We start from the raw sequence: 21,645 nt of genomic DNA, 5'->3' as shown, positions 1-21,645 counted from the left end.
ACCCACTCTTGAAGAATTCAGCTGAAGGGCCAACCACTAACTCGGTGACCTATGCCCTCAGGTTAAACAGGGTATTCCTTTGGCACTGGTTGCATGCGTCTGCTGACAGCACTGTGGTAGGCTCAATGAAGAGCTCAAGGATTCGAGGTGAGGCCATGCTGGTGGCTGCAGCAGATGGCTGGGATTGGACAGGTGGAAGACGTAGGAGATCACGTTGCCCACATCCCCCGACCCCAGGAGGGGAGAGGGGCTGGAGGTGAAAAAAAAAAAAAACAAAAAAAAAACACACCGGTGGCTGATGATTTAATTAACCCTGCCTACATAATGGAGCCTCCACAAAACCTCACAAGGATGAGGTTCAGAAAACTGTAAGACTGGGGAACAGGTGGACACGTGGGGAAAGCTCCATGACATTTCCCATGCCTTGTCCTATATATCTCTTCCTTCTGGCTGTTCCTGAGTTTTATCCTCTTATAATAAACCAGTTATCTAGTAAGTGAATAAATAAGTAAGTAAGTTTCCATTTCCTTCCTCATTTTCCAGAACAGAGAAAACACCTCAGCAGAAAGCAAAAGAGAAGTTTGGCAAGAAGTAGGCAATCGGGAGTCACATGCCCTGAGTTCACACCCCAGCAAAACAGATAAAATCGTTTACATGCTCATCTACATAGAATGCTTAAGTACATCCTGGCCCATCTCTACAATGCAAAATTATGGACGACTAAGATGTGCTAGTTTATGTGCTAATAGGAAAGGACGTCCAAGACAAAGCGTTAAACAGTACATTTAGTTACTACCATTTGCCAGGGAAAAACGACTACATGTAAATATTTTCAAGTGTAAGCTATATACATTAGTTTGTATTCTACACTACCTCCAGAAAAGTACGTAAGACATTGGTAACAGACATTGGTTACAGACATTGGTTGCCTGTCGGAAGGGGTGATACCATGTCTAGGCTACAGGAACAAGGAAGGGAAGTTACCAGCAACTACATCTCCTTTTGTGCACTGAGAACTTCCTATCATGTGCATGGATTTATTTTAGGTAGATATTTTTTTAATCCCAGTTCCAACATTCATCAGCTGTGCGACGTTGGCAACTCATTACTTAATCCCACTAGACCTCTGTTTCCTCACTCATAAAATGAGAATAAAACGACTACCTTCCTCATAAAGTGGCTGTAGGCATTAGCTGAGATAGCACATGTGCAAATGCTCGAAAGAATGCCTGAGGGCGCCTGGGTGGCTGAGTCGGTTCGGCGCCCGACTTCAGCTCAGGTCATGATCTCACAGTTCGTGGGTTCGAGCCCCACGTCAGGCTCGGTGTGAATAGCTCGAGTCTGGAGCCTGCTTTGGATGCTGTGTCTCCCTCTCTTTCTGCCCCTCCCTTGCTCACGCTCTGTCTCTCTCTCTCTCTCTCTCAAAAATAAAATAAACATTAAAAAAAATTTTTTAAAGAATGCCTAGCATAAAGTTAGCATTTAGTAACATCTACGATACCTGTTTCCATAAATATGGCGGGCAAGATACTGTAAAGAGCCTTCAGTTACAAAATAATGATATGCTGCACAAGACTTCTTAGGTAGAACTTTCAGGACACAGGGAAAGCATCGACGCTTTTCAAAAGGAGGCTCTAGGCGGAAAGAGGAGCAGTGAGCAGTGAGCATTGAGCTCAGACGAAATGCACGATAGTCGCTGTAGTCCCTAGCTCACAAAAGAAGAAAATAAAGATCCTTTCTGGAAGACCACATCCTGGAACCATTTCACAGAAAAGGAAGAAAGACCCACAACGAGTGCTGACTAGCCCATGATCACACGATCCTTTGAATAACAGAATCCCTTCTCTAGTTCAGGTATGCCAACTTCCAGACTAATACATTTTCCCAGAAGATTTACTTTATAAAATCCCTTTTACACACAGCTCCACAATGATACAGTTATTAAGGTCTGGAAAAGATCTGCACTGGATGAAGGCAATGATGAGCTTTATTTTTCTCTCAGTTTTTATACATATTCCTCGCCGCTTGCTGCATACGTTATGTAGTTCTAGGAGAGTCACTTTTTGCCAACTAGAATTCTGTCTTTACAATTATTATGTGCAAATCCCCTCCCCCACTCCTGAGCTCCTGCAACCAGTTCACTCCAAGAGCTCAGGGAAAATTGTGTGTTTTCATGAACACCGCATCATTAGTCAAACCTGTGGGTCTAATCCAAGTTTCCTGTTGTATTTTTATGGCAGCCATAGAATGGTATTTGATGCCATATTCCCTAAGTTTAAAGGGGCAAAGGCTTTATGCTTGATTAACAATTCTTCTCTCCTCATCCCATTTGGTCACTGGATGGGACACAGGTGTAAGAAATACCAGAGAGCGCCCCCTCCTGGAGGCTCAGATGTAGGGCACCATCACCTGCTCTCAGAGCCGGAGGATACGTTTTTTTAAACGACTCTTTTTTTCTACCCAAAATGGCAAAATTGATAACGTATTTTTGTCGGTTTTCCATTTGTCACGTTAATTACAAAGCCTTTCCCAGTTCCCCTGGAAAACCAAATGTTTTTCAATTTCTAGCCTTTTTGGTTGTTGTTGTTTACTGTTGGTTTGTTAATCAGATTGACTGCATATTGAAACTTGGATGAGAACAGAAAGGCAAAATTTTGGTTAGTTGTTTCTGCCAAGACTTCCTACAGCTATTCCAAGGTTTGATTTATAAAGCCCACTTACAAAGTCTATATAAATGTGTAACAAAATCATGGTGGCCATCCAGGCAGCATGCATTCACAGCTGCTAACTTAAAGTCAAATCAGGGCTCTATTTCCAAAAGAGTAGATTTAAAGAGATAAAATCTGAGTCTGACAAGAAGCATTTCATGTGACTTAATATTCTCTCCCTCCCTGTTTGTCTGTGTTCTCTTCATAGTATCTCCAAATGCACTTGACATTAGATTTCACACAACCAACATGGGAACTGCCTGCTTAACTCCACAAACTTAACTCCTGAAACTAATAAAAGAAACTCAGAACAGGCCCAGCTATTGGTTTTACAAATTCCTCTCCTGGGTGAAGATGTATGCCAGCCATGAACTGTTACTAGGTTACTTTTCACCACTGCCAAAGCCAACTTAGGAGGTCCTAAAGCTCTAACATGTAACAACATAATAGTGTTATTGAAAACCTGATTAAGAATTAGCAAATTGTTGATCTTGGAAAGGACACATAATTGCTTCAGGATTACTGACAAATTGTCAGAATGCCTTAGGAGTTTTGTGTTGCAAGACAAAAAGACAAAAGCAAACAAAAATTTTATAACAGTAACTGACGACTATATCCTAAGGCTTCCATATACCCCCAAACATCTGAGTAACAATAAAGTGTTTAACTTCTCCCATGCCAGAGCTGCTAAAGGTATAGACTTTAAAACTAGACCATGTGGCTTTAAATCCTGACTCCACTAGTTAGTTACCAGCTATGTGACCTTGAACAAAGCACTTAAATTGTTGATGACTCAAGTTTCCTCATCTGCAAAATGGAGACACAATGGTACTTAATTCACAGTGTTGTTGCAATGATTGAGTTAGTATACATAAAAGACTTAGACCAGGGGCTGAAACATAAGATGTGCTATACAGGGGCTCCTGGGTGGCTTAGTCGGTTAAGCGTCCGACTCTTGATCTCAGCTCAGGTCTTGATCTCAGGGTCTTGAGTTCAAGCCCTGCATTGGGCTCCCTGCTGGTCTACTTAAAAAACAAAAAAGTGCTATGCAATCTTTTGCCTGTATTAGCAATAATCACTTTCTTATTTATTCATTCCTCAAATATTTGCCGAGAACTACTTTGATAGCACATCTTCATTTGCCCATCCACATTGTCAAGAACATTATACCATTTTATTAAAAATGCCAAGTTTGGGTTGTTTTTCAACTACTTCTTGAGAGTTACCGCATATATAACAAGGATGAGAAATTGCGCTGAGGCACCGGTGCGGGCGAACCAGTTGGGCTTGTGGGCTTACCAAGTGATACTGACCAACATGCTGACATCAGCTTCTGGGATTCGGTCCTAAACCCCCACAAAATGAGAAGCAGCCATCTGTGAAAGTCACATCTGTGCACATCAAGAGCTTGTGACGGGGTACATGCCAATCAAATCATGGAACACAGAGCTTGGGGGAAGCTGCTTAAAATATTTTTCTTGGCCTTGTGTCGTGTTTGGTAATGCATTTCAACTGATAACAATTCAAGGCAGCACATACTGTTGAAATGTACCTCATACGCCCATCAAACTGCTAAGGATATATACATCAGATATATACATATCAGATATACGTAGAAGAAATAATCCTCACCTTTCAAGAGTTCATATTCTAGGGGCACCTAGTTGGTTAAGTGTCCCACTCTTGGTTTCAGGTCAGGTCATGTCATGAACTCACGGCTTGTGAGTTCGAGCCCCACATCCAGCTCTGTGCTGACAGCTCAGAGCCTAAAGCCTGCTTTGGATTCTATCTCTCTCTCTTTCTCTCTCTCTCTCTCTCTCTCTCTCTCTCTCTCTGCCCCTCCCCTGCTCATTCTCTCTCTCTCTCTCTCAAAAAGTAAGTTAACATCAAAAGAACGAAAAAAAAAAGTTTATATTCTAGCTGGGGAAATAAAATTTAAGTGCATATAGGAAACTGAAAACCATGCACGGTGGCATATTTGTAAAGTCCAAACTGGCATTACAGACTGAGCTGAGAAAACTCAAGAGAAGGGAGAAATCAGTGAGGACTAGAGAAATGAGTTTGCTTTTCGGAGGAGGTGATGGATAAGGTATACATACATATGGGAGAATGAGAGGTAAGGGTATTTGGGGTGTGGACAAAACGATGGCAAAGCTCAAAGGCATGACTAAATGTAAACTGATGTGGGTTTATATTACTATTTGTCACTTCATTTTGTTTCCATATCTTTTCATCTTACTGTCTTCTTACTCTACCTGCCCAATGCTTTGGCATTTTGGAAGCATCCAATCCTTTCTAGGTTACATGTGTAATTCTCCTTATTCTAATTTCAATTGACATAAATCTAGCATAAGCCTTCTTGTTTTTCTCCTGCTTCCTACTTGATTATCTGGACAGAGAAAGAAAAAAAAAAAACAGAACGATTATACAAGCCTGTGTTCAAACATGTATGGATTGCAATTCTCCTTAATATGAGTCATTCAGGAGTTGTTTTTCTCAGCTGGATTAAATCTCCTTTTCAAAGTCATCCACCAGGAGGGATGGAAGGGGAGAGGTTTCTTTCAGTTCCCTTAGAGAAAGTCCAAAAATGCTTTCCTGCAAACTGACTGCATTTTTAAATAAAGGAAACATCTGGCTTTATGGTCTCTTCTAGTTTTATTTATTTATTTTTGTTTTAATTTCAAAAAAAAAATCTCAAACTCAAGGAAAAATTATGCCTTTCCTGTTAGATCTTAATAAAATGAAAACAGTTTCGCTGCTGGCATCCTGTAACTATAAAACAAAAAATACTGACCGAATACCAGGAATTCTGGTGACGCCGAGACGCTAAGTTACATTTCTGAGATAAGAGTGTAAAATGATTATTAAGAAGGCTGCAACCACGTCTAAGCGCTGGCACATACATGTTTGCAAATGTCTTGATATCCACTCAAACACTGGCAAGCGGGAGATACCAACATGCTTATATAATGTTACAAGTGGCGCATTTGTATAAAAAGTCCTCAGGTAACCTAAGAATTGGGAGAATAAAACATATATAATTTATTTGTATTTTATTACTATTAAAGGCACTACCTTATTTTTCTCAGAGGATAAACAAAAGTATTGCACGTTTATCATCTCAAAAAAGTGGTCTATGACCACTGCCTTCATTTTCTTATCTTCCACCCATTCCAAAACCCAAATGAAGCTGATTGTCATCTTCTCTATAGCCAAATAAGTTCTCTTCCTTTCTTTTTTCTTTTTTGTTTATTTATTTATTTTGAGAGAGACAGAGACTGCCCAAGTCGGGGAGGAGCAGAGAGAGAGAGAATCCCAAACAGGCTCTGAGCTGCCAGCACAGAGCCAGATGCGGGGCTCGAACTCATGAAACCGCAAGATCATGACCTGAGCTGAAACCAAGAGTCAGATGCTTGACTGACCGAGTCACCCAGGTGCCCCCTTCCCCAAATAAGTCTTCTTAAGGTCGCCAATAACCTCAGGTTGCTAAATCCATTGGACATGTTCCCAGTATTATTCCTCTTCCTCCTACCATTCAATGATATGTACCATCTGTTCTATTCCCTCCTTCTTTTTTTTTTTTTTTTAATGTTTATTTGTTTTTGAGAGAGAGACAGACAGACAGACAGACCATAGGCAGGGGAGGGGCAGAGAGAGAGGGAGTCACAGAATCCGAAGCAGGCTCCAGACTCAGAGCTGTCAGCACAGAGCCTGACATGGGACTCGAACCCATGAACCATGAGGTCGTGACCTGAGCCCAAGTCCAACGCTTAACCACCTGAGCCACCCAGGCACCCCCTTCCTTCTTGAAGTTGTCCCCCATCCTTTGTTTCCTATTACACCACATTCCCGGGGTTATCCTCTGACCTTTGGGTTGCCCTTCTCATCTCACTCAGTCTCTTTTACTCCAAAGTCAACCACCGGGGTTAATATAGTTCCTGTTCTTTTCTCAAACTTTATTCCACATTTTATATCTCCCAGTCAGATCTCTCCTCTGATATTCAGACCTGCCAGCCACCCCCTACTTGGCATCTCCACATGGATGTCACAAGGGGGCCTCAACTCAGCATGACCAGAAAAGACCTCCGAATCTGCCCTCCCCAGGTGGATCTCTTCTTCTGTTCCCTCAACCAGTGATGGCCAACACATCCATTCAGTTGTAGAACCCTGAAATACAGGGGAAGTTTGTTCCTAGCCCTCTTTAGCCAAACGGTCACCAAATCTCATTGATTTCTGCCTCCCTATTGTCTCACACATCTGCCCATTTCTCTCCAACTCTACCACCACCTACGTGTCTGTTTCCAGGTCCACTGCCATTATCTTCCAACTCATCTCCTCTAGCGACTATTCTTGCCCTGTTCCACAGTCCAGTCTGTTTTCCTATAATTATTACTCTGCAATTATTGTTTATATATTTTTTTAAATGCAAATCTGATCTGCCTTCCTCTCTGTAACATTCTTCACTGGTTTCCCATTGTACTGCCTTTGGGATAAACAAAAAAGCCTATTATCGCCTGACACGTATCTCCCTGGCTTCATCTATTTCCACCAACCCCTCCCCCCCACCTCCACCCTCCACGGCATCAGTTTCCAGTTGTTTCCCCCTACTGGGTCTTTGCATAGACCTTTCCTCTTTCTCTGACGAATTACCTCCCATGCAACCTTCAAACTCAACTCAAATGTTGCTTCCTTAAGGTTGCATTCTTGAAGCCTCTCTTCACAATAAGCCAAGTCCTCTGGTTTCACACCTCCTTAGTGCTCTGCATTTTTCTTTCTTAGAAATTATATACTTTTCCATGCTCATGTGGTTATTGACTCTGCAAATAAGGCAGAACCTACATCTGTTTTGCTCATTGTTTTGTCCCTAACCCCTTGAAGCCTTTGTTCTTTCTTCTTCAGCTACCAATTCTTATGAGCTCCAAGCATCCTAGCTACACAGGACTGTGAGTCCACACCAGGCTGGATCTTGAGGAGATTCATGTGCTCACACTGACCCGAGGACCTAGAGTGGCTTCTCTCTTGTTTTATACTTAAAACAAAAACAAAAACAAAAACAAAAACAAAAACAAACAAACAAAAACAACAGGTTAAGGCATACATGAGACCTTTCTACACATGGCAGGGGAAAAACAACCTCTAGGTTAAATAGTATGGAGGAGGGGCGCCTGGGTGCCTCAGTTGGTTAAGTGTCCTACTTCGGCTCAGGTCGTGATCTCACGGTTTATGGGTTCAAGCCCCGTGATGGGCTCTGTGCTAACAGCTTGGAGCCTGAAGCCTGCTTCAGATTCTGTGTGTCCCTCTCTCTCTCTGCCCCTCACCCCCTCTCAAAACAAAACAAAACAAAACATTAAAAGAAATAAATAAATAGTATGGATGAAAAACTTTGCCCCATCTATGTATCCCCCCAAAATAGCGTAGAGAGCATAGCAGACCATTCTGTCCTTTCACTCTGAAGCATTTACTGAATGGCGATTTTGTGCTAAAGCAGTAAGTACTATGAGGGCAGGAGACGGATAATAAGTTATTATTCATGGAGGGCCTAGCATGTTCCAGGACTGTAAATTGTAAGTGGCAATTTAAAAGCAATATTTTCAGTAAATTACCATTTTATGAAGACGTGAACACTTAACAAACCGTAATATAAAACCAAAGGGAATAAGCAGTCCTATATAATCTACATTATTCCGAATCCTTCACATGGTTCGAGCTAAAGGCATTTGAGAATTTTATGAGGTCTCAGAGTTCCAATTAAACTCTACTTTTCCAGGTTCTTAATTATTCACTAGGACATGAAACTAATTACAACCCCCAGTGGCCAAATACGTTGTATCAAGCATCTAGCTTAGAAAAACCCAGAGTTCTTGTTCAAACAATTGGTTGTTTGGAAGATATTTTTAGCTAGCTGTACATTTTGCTGACTCCTCAAGTGAACTTTTCCATCCTGGTTATCATGTGGTGAAAAAATCCAAACACCATTTATTTATCCAACAAATAGTCATCTGAGTGCTTACCATATGCTAACAGCTGTGGCTACAAAAGTGAAAAAGTTGAAAGAAAGAAAGAAAGAAAGAAAGAAAGAAAGAAAGAAAGAAAGAGAAATGGGAAGGGAAGGGAAGAGAAGGGAAGGGAAGGGAAGGGGAGGGGAGGGGAGGGGAGGGAAGGGAAGGAAAAGAAAGGGAAGGGAAGGAAAGGAAAGGGAAGGGAAGGAAAGGAAAGGAAAGGAAAGGAAAGGAAAGGGAAGGGAAGGGAAGGGAAGGAAAGGGAAGGGAAGGAAAGGAAAGGGAAGGAAAGGAAGGGGAAGGGAAGGGAAAGAAAGGGAAGGGAAGGGAAGGAAAAGAAAGGGAAGGAAAGGAAAGGGAAGGAAAGGGAAGGGAAGGGAAGGGAAGGGAAGGGAAGGGAAGGGAAGGGAAGGAAAGGAAAGGGAAGGAAAGGAAGGGGAAGGGAAGGGAAAGAAAGGGAAGGGAAGGGAAGGAAAAGAAAGGGAAGGAAAGGAAAGGGAAGGAAAGGGAAGGGAAGGGAAGGGAAGGGAAGGGAAGGGAAGGGAAGGGAAGGAAAGGAAAGGGAAGGGAAGGAAAGGAAAGGGAAGGAAAGGGAAGGGAAGGAAAAGAAAGGGAAGGGAAGGGAAGGGAAGGAAAGGGAAGGGAAGGAAAAGAAAGGGAAGGGAAGGGAAGGAAAGGAAAGAGAAGGGAAGGAAAGGAAAGGAAAGGAGGAAGAAAGAAAGAAAGACAGTCATAGTCCCTGCCTTCAAGGTGAGGTTATACGGGAGATTCAAGAAAAAAAGTAAGAGATGTAAGGAGGTGCCAAACAAAAAGGGGGACAAAATGGGCTTAGCTATTCCTGAGAACAGGAGGACTAGAGTGATAACCAACAAAATGGGTAAACTTTGGAAACATTAAGCTAAGTGAAAAAAGTCGGGCACAAAAGGTCACATACTGTATGTGTGCATTTATTTGAAGCATCCGGGATATGCAAATCTAGAGAGAGAAAGCAAATTAGTGGTTGCTGAGGCGGGGAGGGGAAGAATAGGGGGTGGCTGCTACATGGTTCATGCTCCAAACATTCTGGAACTAGGTAATGGTAATGGTTGTACTGTGACTGTAATAAAGGACACTGAAGTGCACACGTTAAAATGGTAAATATTATATTAAACTATAAAAGTAAAACGAAAACAAAAAACTAACACTGGGAAAAGCTAGAATGTGCAACATAAAAATTCTCCTCCACGTCCCTAACTCTCCGCTCCTACTCTACAAAAGTAAATATTATTTTTGGTTCTTAATTTTATATATTTTTAACGTTTATTTATTTATTTTTAAGAGAGAGAGAGTGCGTGTGTGCTTGTGGATGAGGGGAGGAGAGAAAAGGAGACAGGAAACTCCAAGCGGGCTCCGCGTCCCCAATGCGGGGCTCGATCCTGCAAACTGTGAGATCGCGATCTGAGCTGAAATCAAGAGTTGGATACTTGGGGCGCCTGGGTGGCTCAGTCAGTTAAGCGTCCAACTTCGGCTCAGGTCTTGATCTCACAGTTTGTGAGTTTGAGCCCCACATCGGGCTCTGAGCTGACAACTCAAGGCCTGGGGCCTGCTTCAGATCCTGAGTCTGCCTCTCTCTTTTTCTCTCTTTCATTTGAAAATAAATAAACATTAAAAAAAAAAAAAAAAGAGTCGGTCACTTAACAGATGGAGCCACCCAGGTGCCCCATTTTGGTTCTTAATTTTAATACTGCCTTCCAGAAATGTGTTTTATAAGTGTGTTTATAAGGGTATAGGTGCATGGAGAGGTTGTACGATCACGTGATACACTTTTTCTGCCCACGTAAGTCTTTGGGGAACAGCAGGCCTTTAAAATTCCTAGGAAGCCTAGAAGAACTTACTTGTAATTAGAACTACAGTATCATTGCTTTAGCCTTCAAGGATTTTTTTTAACTCGTGAACCAATAGCTTGTCAATAAACTGAGATCCGCGCAATCGAGTTTTCAAGTGGGGTTTTAACTGAGAAAGGTTCATTCAGTCAAAATAATTCTTCAAAACCCAGTAATAGGCTGGGAAGCGCAAGAGGTCTGTGGCTATAGGAACCGGTGTTCTGCGGGTGCCAACCTGAGCGGGGACAATAGGGAAAGAAAAGATGTAAAGGGTATTTGTTGTGAAATGGTCTCAGGTAACAGTGCATGAATAACTTATTCATGGGAGGAAAAAAAATCTGCATTTCACAAGCAGAAGCACTGAACACAAGGGTCAAAAGATTTTGAAAACTGGATCTCAATTAGAAGTTAAATTTGAAGTTAATGTAGCTTATCTTTTAGAATTAATAAAGTAGTACAATAAAGTCCACTAAAAAAAAGTCTTCACAAAGGAAAAGAGTATGGCTTTTTAGACAGTAGGAAACAATGTCAGTCAGAATCATGCATGAGGTAAGAGATGATCAACCTTGGAAAATGATTGCAGAGAAATTCCATGAACAGAAAACACTACAGAACCAGAGAGTGGCGAACTCCAGTCACACCCAGCAGCGTTGCTTCAAAGCCTCAAAGAAGAAGTCCAATTGTGCTTTCAAAAAATCTCTCCAGGGCCACATCAGTTAAGCATCCGACTTCGGCTCAGGTCAGGTCATGATCTCACGGCTCGTGAGTTTGAGCTCCGTGTTGGGCTCTGTGCTGACAGCTCAGAGTCTGGAGCCTACTTTGGATTCTGTGTCTCCCTCTCTCTCTGCCCCTCCCCTGCTCACACTCTGTCTCTCTCTCTCAAAAATAAATAAATATTAAAAAAAAATCTCTCTGGGATATAGTCTTACAGTTGTCAGAATGGCTGGAGACAAAAAGACAAATAATAAGTGTTGGCAAGGATATGGAGAAAAAGGAAGCTCATGCACTGTTGGTAGGAATGTAAACTGATGCAGCCACTGTGAAAGACAGTATGAAGGTTCTTCAAAAAATTAAAAATAGAACTACCATATGACCCAGTAATTTTTTTTTTTCAACGTTTATTTATTTTTGGGACAGAGAGAGACAGAGCATGAACGGGGGAGGGGCAGAGAGAGAGGGAGACACAGAATCGGAAACAGGCTCCAGGCTCTGAGCCATCAGCCCAGAGCCTGACGCCGAGCTCGAACTCACGGACCGCGAGATCGTGACCTGGCTGAAGTCGGCCGCTTAACCGACTGCGCCACCCAGGCGCCCCTATGACCCAGTAATTCTACTACTAGGTATTTACCCAAAGAAAAGAAAAAACACTCATTTGAAAAAGATGTCTGCACCCCTATGTTTACTGCAGCATTATTCACAATAGCCAAGATAGGGAAGCAACCCGCGTATCCATCGATAGATGAATGGATAAACACACACACAAAGGAATATTACTCAGCCATAAAAAGAGAATGAGATCTTGCTGTTTGTGACAACATGGATGGACCTAGAGGGTATTATGTTAAGTGAAATGAGTCAGAAAAAGACAAATGCCATATGATTTCACTTGTACGTGGAACCTAAAAAAACCAAAATGAATGAATAAAAAAAAAAAAAGCAGAAATGGACACATAAATACAGAGAACAAATTGATGGTCGCCAGAGGGCAGGAGGTAGGGGAATGCACAAGATGGGTGAAGGGGGGTGGGAGATGCAGGCTTCTAGTTATGGAATGAGTAAGTCATGGAGATAGAAGGTACAGTATAGGGAACAGAGTCAATGGTATTATAATGGCATCGTATGGTGAGTGTTGGTGAGCATAGCACAAAGTATAGGGTCACGGAATCACTATGCTGTACATCTGAAATTAATATAACACTGAGTATCAACTATACTTCAATTTGAAAAAAAAATCTCTCTGGAACTATAAATGTCTTTTTCATTCATCACACATGACTGTCTTTGTATTACACACCACATTCAACACATTTTACACACACACTACACGACACATTCAACAGACCTAATCTGCATTCAAACGATAAGTCAATGTTGAGGGGCCCTAAGGACAATAGGGTTTCAGCCCTTCTCATGACAGGAGGCAGGAGGGACTCCTTGAAAGAGCACAGACCTTGGAATCAGTCATGGGTGTGAATCTTGGCTTTGCCACTAACTTGCTGTGGCCGCAGCTGAGACAGACAACTCTCTGAGCCTCCCTTCTTCGTTTGTAAAGCAGGGATGATGAAGCAAAAAAAGGATGATGATGATGCGGTCTCATCTCAGAATTGCTAACGTACAAAGAATCTGCCAGAGTCTGACAAAGAGTATGACTTAATAAATGTTACCTTCTCTCCAGTTCACCTCCCATTTGTAAAAGAAGTTCACACTAGCCCAGTGAGGGAGGACGTTCTATAAAGCTAAGCATAATGAAAGGCAAAAATGAAATAATTACTTTACCGAAAGAAAAGATAAGAACAGTGGCCAATATTTATCGTGCAATTGCTATGTGCCAAGTGCTTTACACACTCTGTCTTATCTGCCTCACCACTCCTTCAGGGTGCTATTATTGTCCACAATTTATACACGAGGTGCCAAGGCTTAGATATGTTAGAAAATTCATCCAGGTAAGAGGCAGAGTTGGGGTCTGAATCCACATAGTCTGACTCCAGAAGCCATGCTCCTCACCACCAGAAAAACACTGGTGTCAGTATATATGCCAACTTTTGTGGGAGAACAAAGGGTAATTTATTGCAACTGAAGGAGGATGGCCAGGGCAACTTTGGAGAAGAAGAAGAAGACATCAGAACTGGGCCTTGAAGGAAGAGCAAGATTTTAGTTTGACAGAGGTGGAGTGAAAAGGGGGATATAAAAAGGAGGACTATTCCGGGCTGTGAGATTGGCACCCACAAAGGAGGCATAAAAGAACACGATGTGCTGGGGAACAGTGAGAAGTTGGCAGGGATAGACATCCCTGAGCTCATGGATACCTCGTGGTGTAAACGAGTCATGCAAATCCCCCTCCCATTTGCCAGAGAGAAACAGGGAGCAGGAGGAAGTATTTGTTAGAAAAGCAGGGTGGGGTCAAACAATGTCACCCCTAGAATGTCGATCAGGAACGTTTGGATCTCAGAGACAACACAGAGCCGACGGTAGTGGTATGAGAGGCGATACGTGACGCTAGCCATGCTCCAAGGAAGTAGCCTTCGGGGATGTGGAGAGCATTGATGAGAGAAACCGGGCAAACCTTGCCCTGCCCTTGTGAATTTAATAACCTGGTGGGTACACTGACATGACCCATCAGAACTTGAACTAATCAGGGGGTGGAGAGAAGGCTTCCCTTAGTGTCAAGTGACATTTAAATTGTGATCTAAAGGAGGAGTCGGCATTAAATAGACATCGGAATGCAGAAGAGCAAACAGCTAGGAGGCTCCTGTATTAGTTTCGCAAGAGAAAGTGAAAGGCTGGACAAGGTCAATGATAATGGACAGGGGCGCATACAAAGATTCCCCAGAGGAAAACAAGCTGGTCTGGACTAACGATCTGGGTGCCTGGAAAGACACTGACATTTTGGGCCAACAAGGAGAAGACAGAAATGGGGAAAAGGAAAAGGCAGTGAGCAGTCCTTTGAAATAATATGATTTTTTGGAAAAAAAAAGCAGTGCCGTAGTTAGAGGTGCCCTGGGCTGCAATTAACAGATGTGTAGACCAAAAAAAAGCCATTTCATTATCCCGCAGAAGTCTGAGGGCAGTAGGCGGAGGGCAGTTCCCGGGACAGTTAACTATCCAATGATGTTATTCATGTATGTATTCGATGATGTTCAAAGACAGACCAGGTAAGTGTCTCTGAAATCCTCTAAAGCTCTTCCTCATCGTCTCAAACAAGGGCAGCAGGTCCACTCTTCACATGAGAACATCCAAAAAAGGAAGAACTCTTCCCACATTTACGAGGGAGAAAAATATTTCCCAGAAGCCTCTTAGCCAATTTCTTGCATGTCAGAATGTCAACACTGGCCACCCTTCCACACCAGGAAACTGGAAAAGTAAGTATCGCACCATACCTTTTAATAGAGTCACACATATCTCTCTAACCGTATCATCAAATCCATTTGACCTGACCTAAGTTGACACCAATCCTGTCCACCTCTCTCCACCTCCACTGCTGATAACCGCTGATGTTTACTGGGCATGTGCTACGTCCAAGGCGGTATTCTATGCACTTGACAATTAGTAATTCACGTAAGCCCTCCAACAACCGTAGAGGGGGGTTATGCTAGTTATTTTATACATGAGGAAACTGGAAAGTAGAAATGTTCAGTAGCTTCATCAGAGGCACATAGTTAGGTACTCTTAACAGTTCATCTCTTACCAGAAACTAATGTAACATTGTGTATCAACTATACTCATATCTTTTTTTTTTTAATTTTTTTAATGTTTATTTATTTTTTTGAGAGAGAGATTGGCAGAGCATGAGCATGGGAGGGGCAGAGAGAGAGAGAGAGAGAGAGGAAGACACAGAATCTGGCAGGCTCCAGGCGTTCATATCTTAATTGACACAATGCACTGCCTCTCTCTTCTGAACCACATCCATTTCACCTAAACTACTGCAACAGGCTCCTATCTGATCCCCTTGCCTGCACTTGAGTCCTCTCCAATGCATTCTCTTTTTTTTATATTTATTTATTTTGAAAAAAGTGAAAGAGAGTGAGCTGGGGAGGATCAGAGAGAGAGAGAGAACCCCAAGCAGGCTTTGCTCTGTCAGCACAGAGCCCGACATGGGGCTCGAACCCACAAACCGTGAGATCATAACCTGCGTTGAAATCAAGAGTCAGACACTTAACCGACTGAGCCACCCAGGTGCCCCTCTCTAATGCATTCTTTAACTTGAAGCTAAAATGACCTTTAAAAAGTGCACAGTTTGGGGTGCCTGGGTGGCTCAGTCAGTTGAGCGTCCGACTTCGGCTCTGGTCATGATCTCTCAGTTTGTGAGTTCGAGCCTCATGTCGGGCTCTGTGCTGACAGCTCAGAGCCTGGAGCCTGCTTCAGATTCTGTGTCGCCTCCTCTCTCTGCCCCTCCCATGCTCATGCTCTGTCTCTCTCTGTCTCTGAATAATAAATAAATGTTAAGAAGAAAAAAAAATTAAAAAGTGTACAATTTGATGATGGCAAATCTGTGTCACTGCCCTCCAACTCCCTATGCACTCCGAGACCTTGCGCTGCCTATCTCTCCTGCCTTATCTTGAGTTATCCTTCTCCTAGAACTTTGGACTCTAACCACATCGATGCATTCATTCTTTTCTACCCCAGGGTCTTTGCACAGGCTGCTCCCTCCCTATCTCCAATGCCTCCTGCCCTACCTATTTAATTTCTACTCATCCTTTAGATCACAATTTAAATGTCACTTGACACTAAGGAAAGCCTTCTCTCACTCTCTCCAGACTGCTAGGTCATAGCAGTCTGTTAATGTATCACTATGTTATCAATTTCACAAGGGCAGGGCAAGGTTTGCATGTTTCTCTCATCAACATGTCGTCAGCAACGAGTCCAGTCTTTGGTTTAGGAGTCAGTCCACTTTTATCACAGGTACACGTCTAAGCTTTCTTGCTTAAAAGTGCAAGTCCTTTGAGGCTAAGGACTATGCCTCACAGAGGCGGCTTGCTCTAGTGAAGAGAATATGGCTTTGGCCCTGCTAATTCAAAATCTAGCCACGCCACCATCTCTGAAAGCATGATTTCTCAAGTCTCAACTTCCCCGTCTGTAATGGGAATAATGACACAGTGAGATACTAAATACAATGTGCTAGCACACCTGGCGACAAATGCCATGTAGATCTTTCTTCCCAGGTGCATCTTTGTGTCCCAGTGGGCCAAGGACATGAGCTGGGATGCTGCACAGTGGAAATGTGGTGACCTCCCCACGTCCCACATAGTGCATCACAGGCCATGGCTTTCTTCTCCACCTGCTGGTCTGCACGATGCCATCAAGTGGAAATATGCAAAAATGCTACAGTGAACCAGAGGTTAAGGGTTTGCTAGGAGCAGAGGGAAAGAAGGGAACAAAATGAACATGGCACGTGTTAAGTATCCACTAAGCACCAGGCATTTTCATATATTATCTCATTTAATACTTAGTAAAAGAAAACCTGAGTCTACAAGCGAGGAAATTGAGGCTCAGACAGATTAAGTGTCTCCTTCATGGTCTCAGAGCAAGTAAGTGGTGGAGACCGAACTTGAACCCAAGTCTGGTTTCTCCATAGGACTTGCTCCCAGGGTAGTACCTCCAAAATGATTCTCTTCCTCGCTCTTGCTTCCAGGTAAATGTGCATTAAAAAGGCCCCGGGCATCTTTTCGCTACGTTTAAAGTCAACCCGCCCCTGTTCTATGTGGGAAGAATCAGATAATTTGGTACAACTGGAGCATACAGCATCTCAAGATTAACTGAATATCTGCAAATAAATTATACATGCAGGAGTCTTTCTTTTAAAAAGCTACATGTCACTTGAGTTAACTCTGAATTCAAAATGCCCAATACTAAGATGTTGACAAGAGATTTTTTTAAATTAATGTAATTTTCAATGAGCTTTACTTAATGAATTAAAAGTAGTTAGTCATTACCATGTTCTAAGTCCTAAATGAAGTTACAGGAAATGAGAGATGAGGTCTAGAAGGGAGAGAGAGAAGGAGAGGAAGTCATGTCCCCTCTCTCTGACAAGCTACCCCAGACCTGGGCTTGACATGGAGAACTAGGTCCCAAGACCCTATACAACTGGTCCCATCACATACCCTATACCCTTGTTTACCCCAAATCCACCCACAACCTGCATCCGAATGCCCTGGGACCTTTGCTGGAATGCCAGTTCCTGGGGGCCACTCCAGATTCACCTTCTCTGGAGTGAGAATGACCCCCAGGAACCAGCACTTAAACACCCCTACATGTTTCCGATCATCCCCAGGTTTGTGAACAGCTTTAGGAGCTCAGTAAAAATGTAAACATCACCATGACACCACATACTTATTTATTTTACGGGGAGATAATCTTGTGGAAGAACCTTGATATTTTTTAAATGAACATTATCCCAGCAGCTACAAAGGCAAAGCAGCCCCATTTTCAAAATGGAGGGAGTCAAATCTTGGAATATATATGGCACATTCTTCCCTTACACGCAGTCTGCAGTCAACTGCCTTACAGCCAGAAGAGCAATCAACAGTTACCAGTTCGGACATTTCATAAGGCACTCGATTAACTCGCCTTTGTATTCAATTCCTAGCTATTTTATTTTGTGGAGGAATGGCATTTTTCTAAATTTATAACTTCAGTATGCTCTCACTGAGGAATAGACTTCCTGGCTGAAGTGCTAATTGCATGTTCGGGACACTCTTTCCTTCTTCTTCTCTACAACCCCCAGAAAAGGTAATTTTTTTTTTTAGGTGAATTACTTCCTTTTCTTACTACGCGCTACCCGGTGAAGGCAGTCTTCAAACCCACCCTCTTGTCTGCTATCTTCCCAAGTAAAATTCTAGATATGGGAAGTTGATTTTTAAATAGAAACCCAAGAGATGAACAGCTCCTGGTGATTAGGGAAACACCTCTGATCTCTCCCCAGAGTAGTGGTCACTGTTGCTTTACTTCTTGGGACTAGCCCCAAGTCTAAGGGTTCCCTGAAACTTGAGGGTCAAATACACCAGGCAATAATGTATCACTCTCGTGGGGGTGGGGGTGGGGGGACATTATTAAAGACTCCCCATTTGGGGGAGCTCTGCGAGTTCCATCACCTTGGAAACACAACAGCAGTCTCCCTGAATACACACAGAGAGAATATTTTTTAAGCATCATAAGAAAACAGGGTTCAGTTATCCCCAAACGTAAGAGTCACGATTCAAAACTGTCACTGACTCGGAAGCGTCTCGAGTCCAGGAATGGTATCTTCAAGCTGACAAGTCACAAACAGGTGTACTTTTGCTAACCAGACTGGTAGTTGAGGAAAAGCCCACCCTCGTCTTTATTTTTTTTTTTTTTTTCTGCCCAAAATGGAATGGCTTCCACTTACCAAACTAGCCAAGCCACTGCTGATGCAGTCACCACCCCCAGCCTGGTGCGTCCAGCCCGGTGCATATGAACAGTAAATATCAGACATCAAGTTACCTAGGTCGTTTGTAGAAATCCCGATTTGGGGAAAAGAAGTACAGAAGACACACTCATAGAGGACATTTTGAGCCTTAAAACGCAACTGCTTGCTTTGATGCAAATGGTTATGGGGTGGGGGGCAGGGTAGGGAGGACGTGGTTAATTTCGCTCTACCTTTCTAGCATTATAAGACATCTCGCTGGCATCGTTGGTATATTGTCTGTTGAGCAATCAAGTGAATGAAATCAGTTGTTTGCTTATTCTATGCACTGAAAGGGCTAAACAACACTAACCAAGTGACTCCCTCGTCTGTTATTTCTTTCACAATAAATTCAATGAAATGTACGGAGCGCCTAGCCTGTGCGAGGCACTATGCCAGGCGCCAAAGACACAAAGATGAATGAAGCAAGGTTCAGGTTTATTAGTGATTTCTTAATACTTGCGAGGGCACAGCCTCGCTCCCCCTTCCACCGCAGCCTGGACGGCTGTCTAACCAATCGTGGGTGTGAGTACTCCACAGCTCCCAGCTTCTGGGAACGTGTTACTCCCAGGCCAGCCCACGAACCTAGCCCCAGGGCTCTTGTGGCGTTCCCCAAGAGTCAAACTGTCAAGTTCAACTCTGGAGCCGAGGCTCTCGCTCCGCAGCGCAAGGCGCCAGACTCTTTCCACCTGTCCGCGCGCGCGCCCGTCGGGGTTCGCCAGACCCCGCGCCCGCTTACTTTGCCGCTGTCGCTCACGCCGAGGAGGTGGTCCCGTAGCACCTCCATGGGGTTAGTCCAGGTGGAGTGGATGAACGTCCCTCGGAAGATGTGCGCCAGGGGCGGCATCGGGGCGGCGCACATGTCAGCGGCAGAGCGCAGCGCGAGGTTCGCGAGCCGAGGAGGGCGCACCGGGCGGAGGTGCCAGGAGGGGTCCCTGCAACTGCGGGTGGCTGCCGAGTGCACCTGCTTGGGCCTCCTCCTGCCCCCGCTTTCCTGGGCTATCGCCTGCCCCCTGCAGGCCGCGCCCAGGGGCGGGCTCCGTGCCTCCTCGATGCCAATAGGATTTTCCTCCTGTGACTTGGCTCGGCGCTCCCTTGGGGTGTGGTCTTTCTCTCCTCCCCTGTGTTAGTTTTTGATCTGTTAACTCTTTGAGTTTCCAAATTCACAGCCTACAACGCAGTTCTTTCAACCTGGGGTGGCTGAGTCACCAACCCAGGTGGGGAGGGAAAGAAAGGAAGGGGCAGAAGGAGCGGACGTTTCCAGCCTTGCACCTCCGTCGGTCGCTAAATTCGCCACTGCTCCGCGTCCCCCAGCCTCCTCCACCTGTCTTTTTTGGCACACTTCGCGTTGCGCCTGCCTGCTCTCTCTGCCCTTTAAACTTCGGGCTGCTTGTGACCAAACCCTGTACCTCTTCAACCTGTAGCACTTTCAAAGTCTGAACAGTCCCAAGTTCAGGAACAGGTGGAAAGGTCCGCTAGAACTGCCTGCCTTACGGATCAGTTTTGTTTTCAGTTTCTGGGGATGCAGTATTTGTCCTAACCTGGTGCTCCGGAAGCATCCCTCAACAGAATTGCTGGGGGGCCCGCCAACAAAGGTTGATCTGTATCCCCAAATCCCTCTCTTTTTCCTTGAGTCCAGTGTTTTGGCGCTTGTGACCATCCACAAACAATTCCAGTTCCAGTCTTTCTCACACCTAAAACAAATGCATTTCTTTGATTTAATTCCAGTTGTCCGGTGGGGGGACGGGGCTTGGGATTAAGTTCTCAGGCCAAGTGGCTAGGAATGGCACTGTGGCATAGCTTGATGGAAAGAGCACTGGACTAGGAATCAAGAGACGATGGTCAAGGCAGTGAGCCTCGGCCTCTTTATCTTCATTTGTGAAAACTGAACTCGGAAGGGGTGCTTGCTAAGACCGCCTCCGGGTCAGCATTCCTTCCTTGCAATGCGTTCACAAAATCATTTACTCAATTCCTCCAGGGAGACCAACTGGTTTCCACTCAGGGCCACACACACTCTGCTCCTTCTGCCCGTAAGGCCGCCTGCGGATCTTCACCGCGACCGACCCTTCTCATCACTGGTTTGCCTCAAATGTAGCTCCAGAGTAATCTTCCCAGCCGGCGAACGAGCAGCAGCGCCCCACCCCCAAAGTTTCTATTCCATTCATCTTATCTCTGTCACTGCATTGATCATATCCATCCTTATTGCCTGTTTTTCACTGATTTCTGCTCCTCTCCCTGCAAAACACACACAGAGTAATGGAAGCACCATAGGACCAAGTCTCACTCTCTCTCTCTCTCTCTCTCTTTTTTTTTTTTAATGTTTATTTATTTATTTGGGGGGTGGGGAGGAGCAGAGAGAGAGAGAATCCTAAGCAGGCTCCACACTGCCAGTGCACAGCTCATCACAGAGCTCATTCCCACCAACCCGTGAGATCATGACCTGAGCTGAAATCAAGGGTCCCACACCTAACCGACTGAGCCACCCCAGGCCAACCAGAGACCAGGGCTCTTATGCCTAGAACGGTGCCTGGGGTTTCTTACATGTTTACTGAATAAAGATATGCATGTTTTTTTGGGGAAGCAGAGCAATAACCTGAGATAAATATCTATTGTGGCTCTTACCTAAAGGATAAGGGTTTCTCATTTCAGCACACGAGCAGGCTTTCTCTGAGTTGCTGCTATTATGATGCGGGGCCAGTTTACATAAATGATTCGTTCCCCTCTCAGGTCCTTCACCCTGAGGAAACTGCGGTCACGAGAACACTGAGGTGGCTGGTCACCCTACCAGGGACTCAGAATTAGGAAGCCCTGAAGCTGAGAGCATCGCGCTTGCCTCTTAAGGTTGCCACGTTAGCCCTTTGTCCCTGTCATTTTGTCCTGATTCTGCAGACTCGCACACCTTCCCTGTAGGTCCAACAGCCAGCACAGTGAAAACA

The 21,645-nt window shown here is 44.1% G+C and overlaps 1 protein-coding gene across 4 annotated transcripts in view; it reads right to left on the bottom strand.

Annotated features, from left to right (window-relative positions):
* Nucleotides 1–20,001, bottom strand: part of GDA (guanine deaminase) — an 80,390-nt gene extending 60,389 nt beyond the window's left edge. The window contains exon 1 of one of the 4 annotated variants that reach the window (XM_045469152.1): nt 19,449–20,001. In XM_045469152.1, coding sequence (XP_045325108.1) covers nt 19,449–19,571 — 123 coding nt within the window. In that variant the 5' untranslated portion in view covers nt 19,572–20,001. The remainder of the gene's footprint in view (nt 1–19,448) is intronic. The other 3 variants (XM_045469151.1, XM_045469149.1, XM_045469150.1) reach the window with 3 other exon arrangements.
* Between the last annotated feature and the right edge of the window lie 1,644 nt (nt 20,002–21,645).

The sequence above is a fragment of the Leopardus geoffroyi genome, chromosome D4 (assembly GCF_018350155.1).
Source record: "Leopardus geoffroyi isolate Oge1 chromosome D4, O.geoffroyi_Oge1_pat1.0, whole genome shotgun sequence".
Lineage (NCBI taxonomy): Eukaryota > Metazoa > Chordata > Mammalia > Carnivora > Felidae > Leopardus > Leopardus geoffroyi.
Note: the sequence above shows the minus strand (reverse complement) of the source record. Positions and strands in the feature narration are given on the sequence as shown.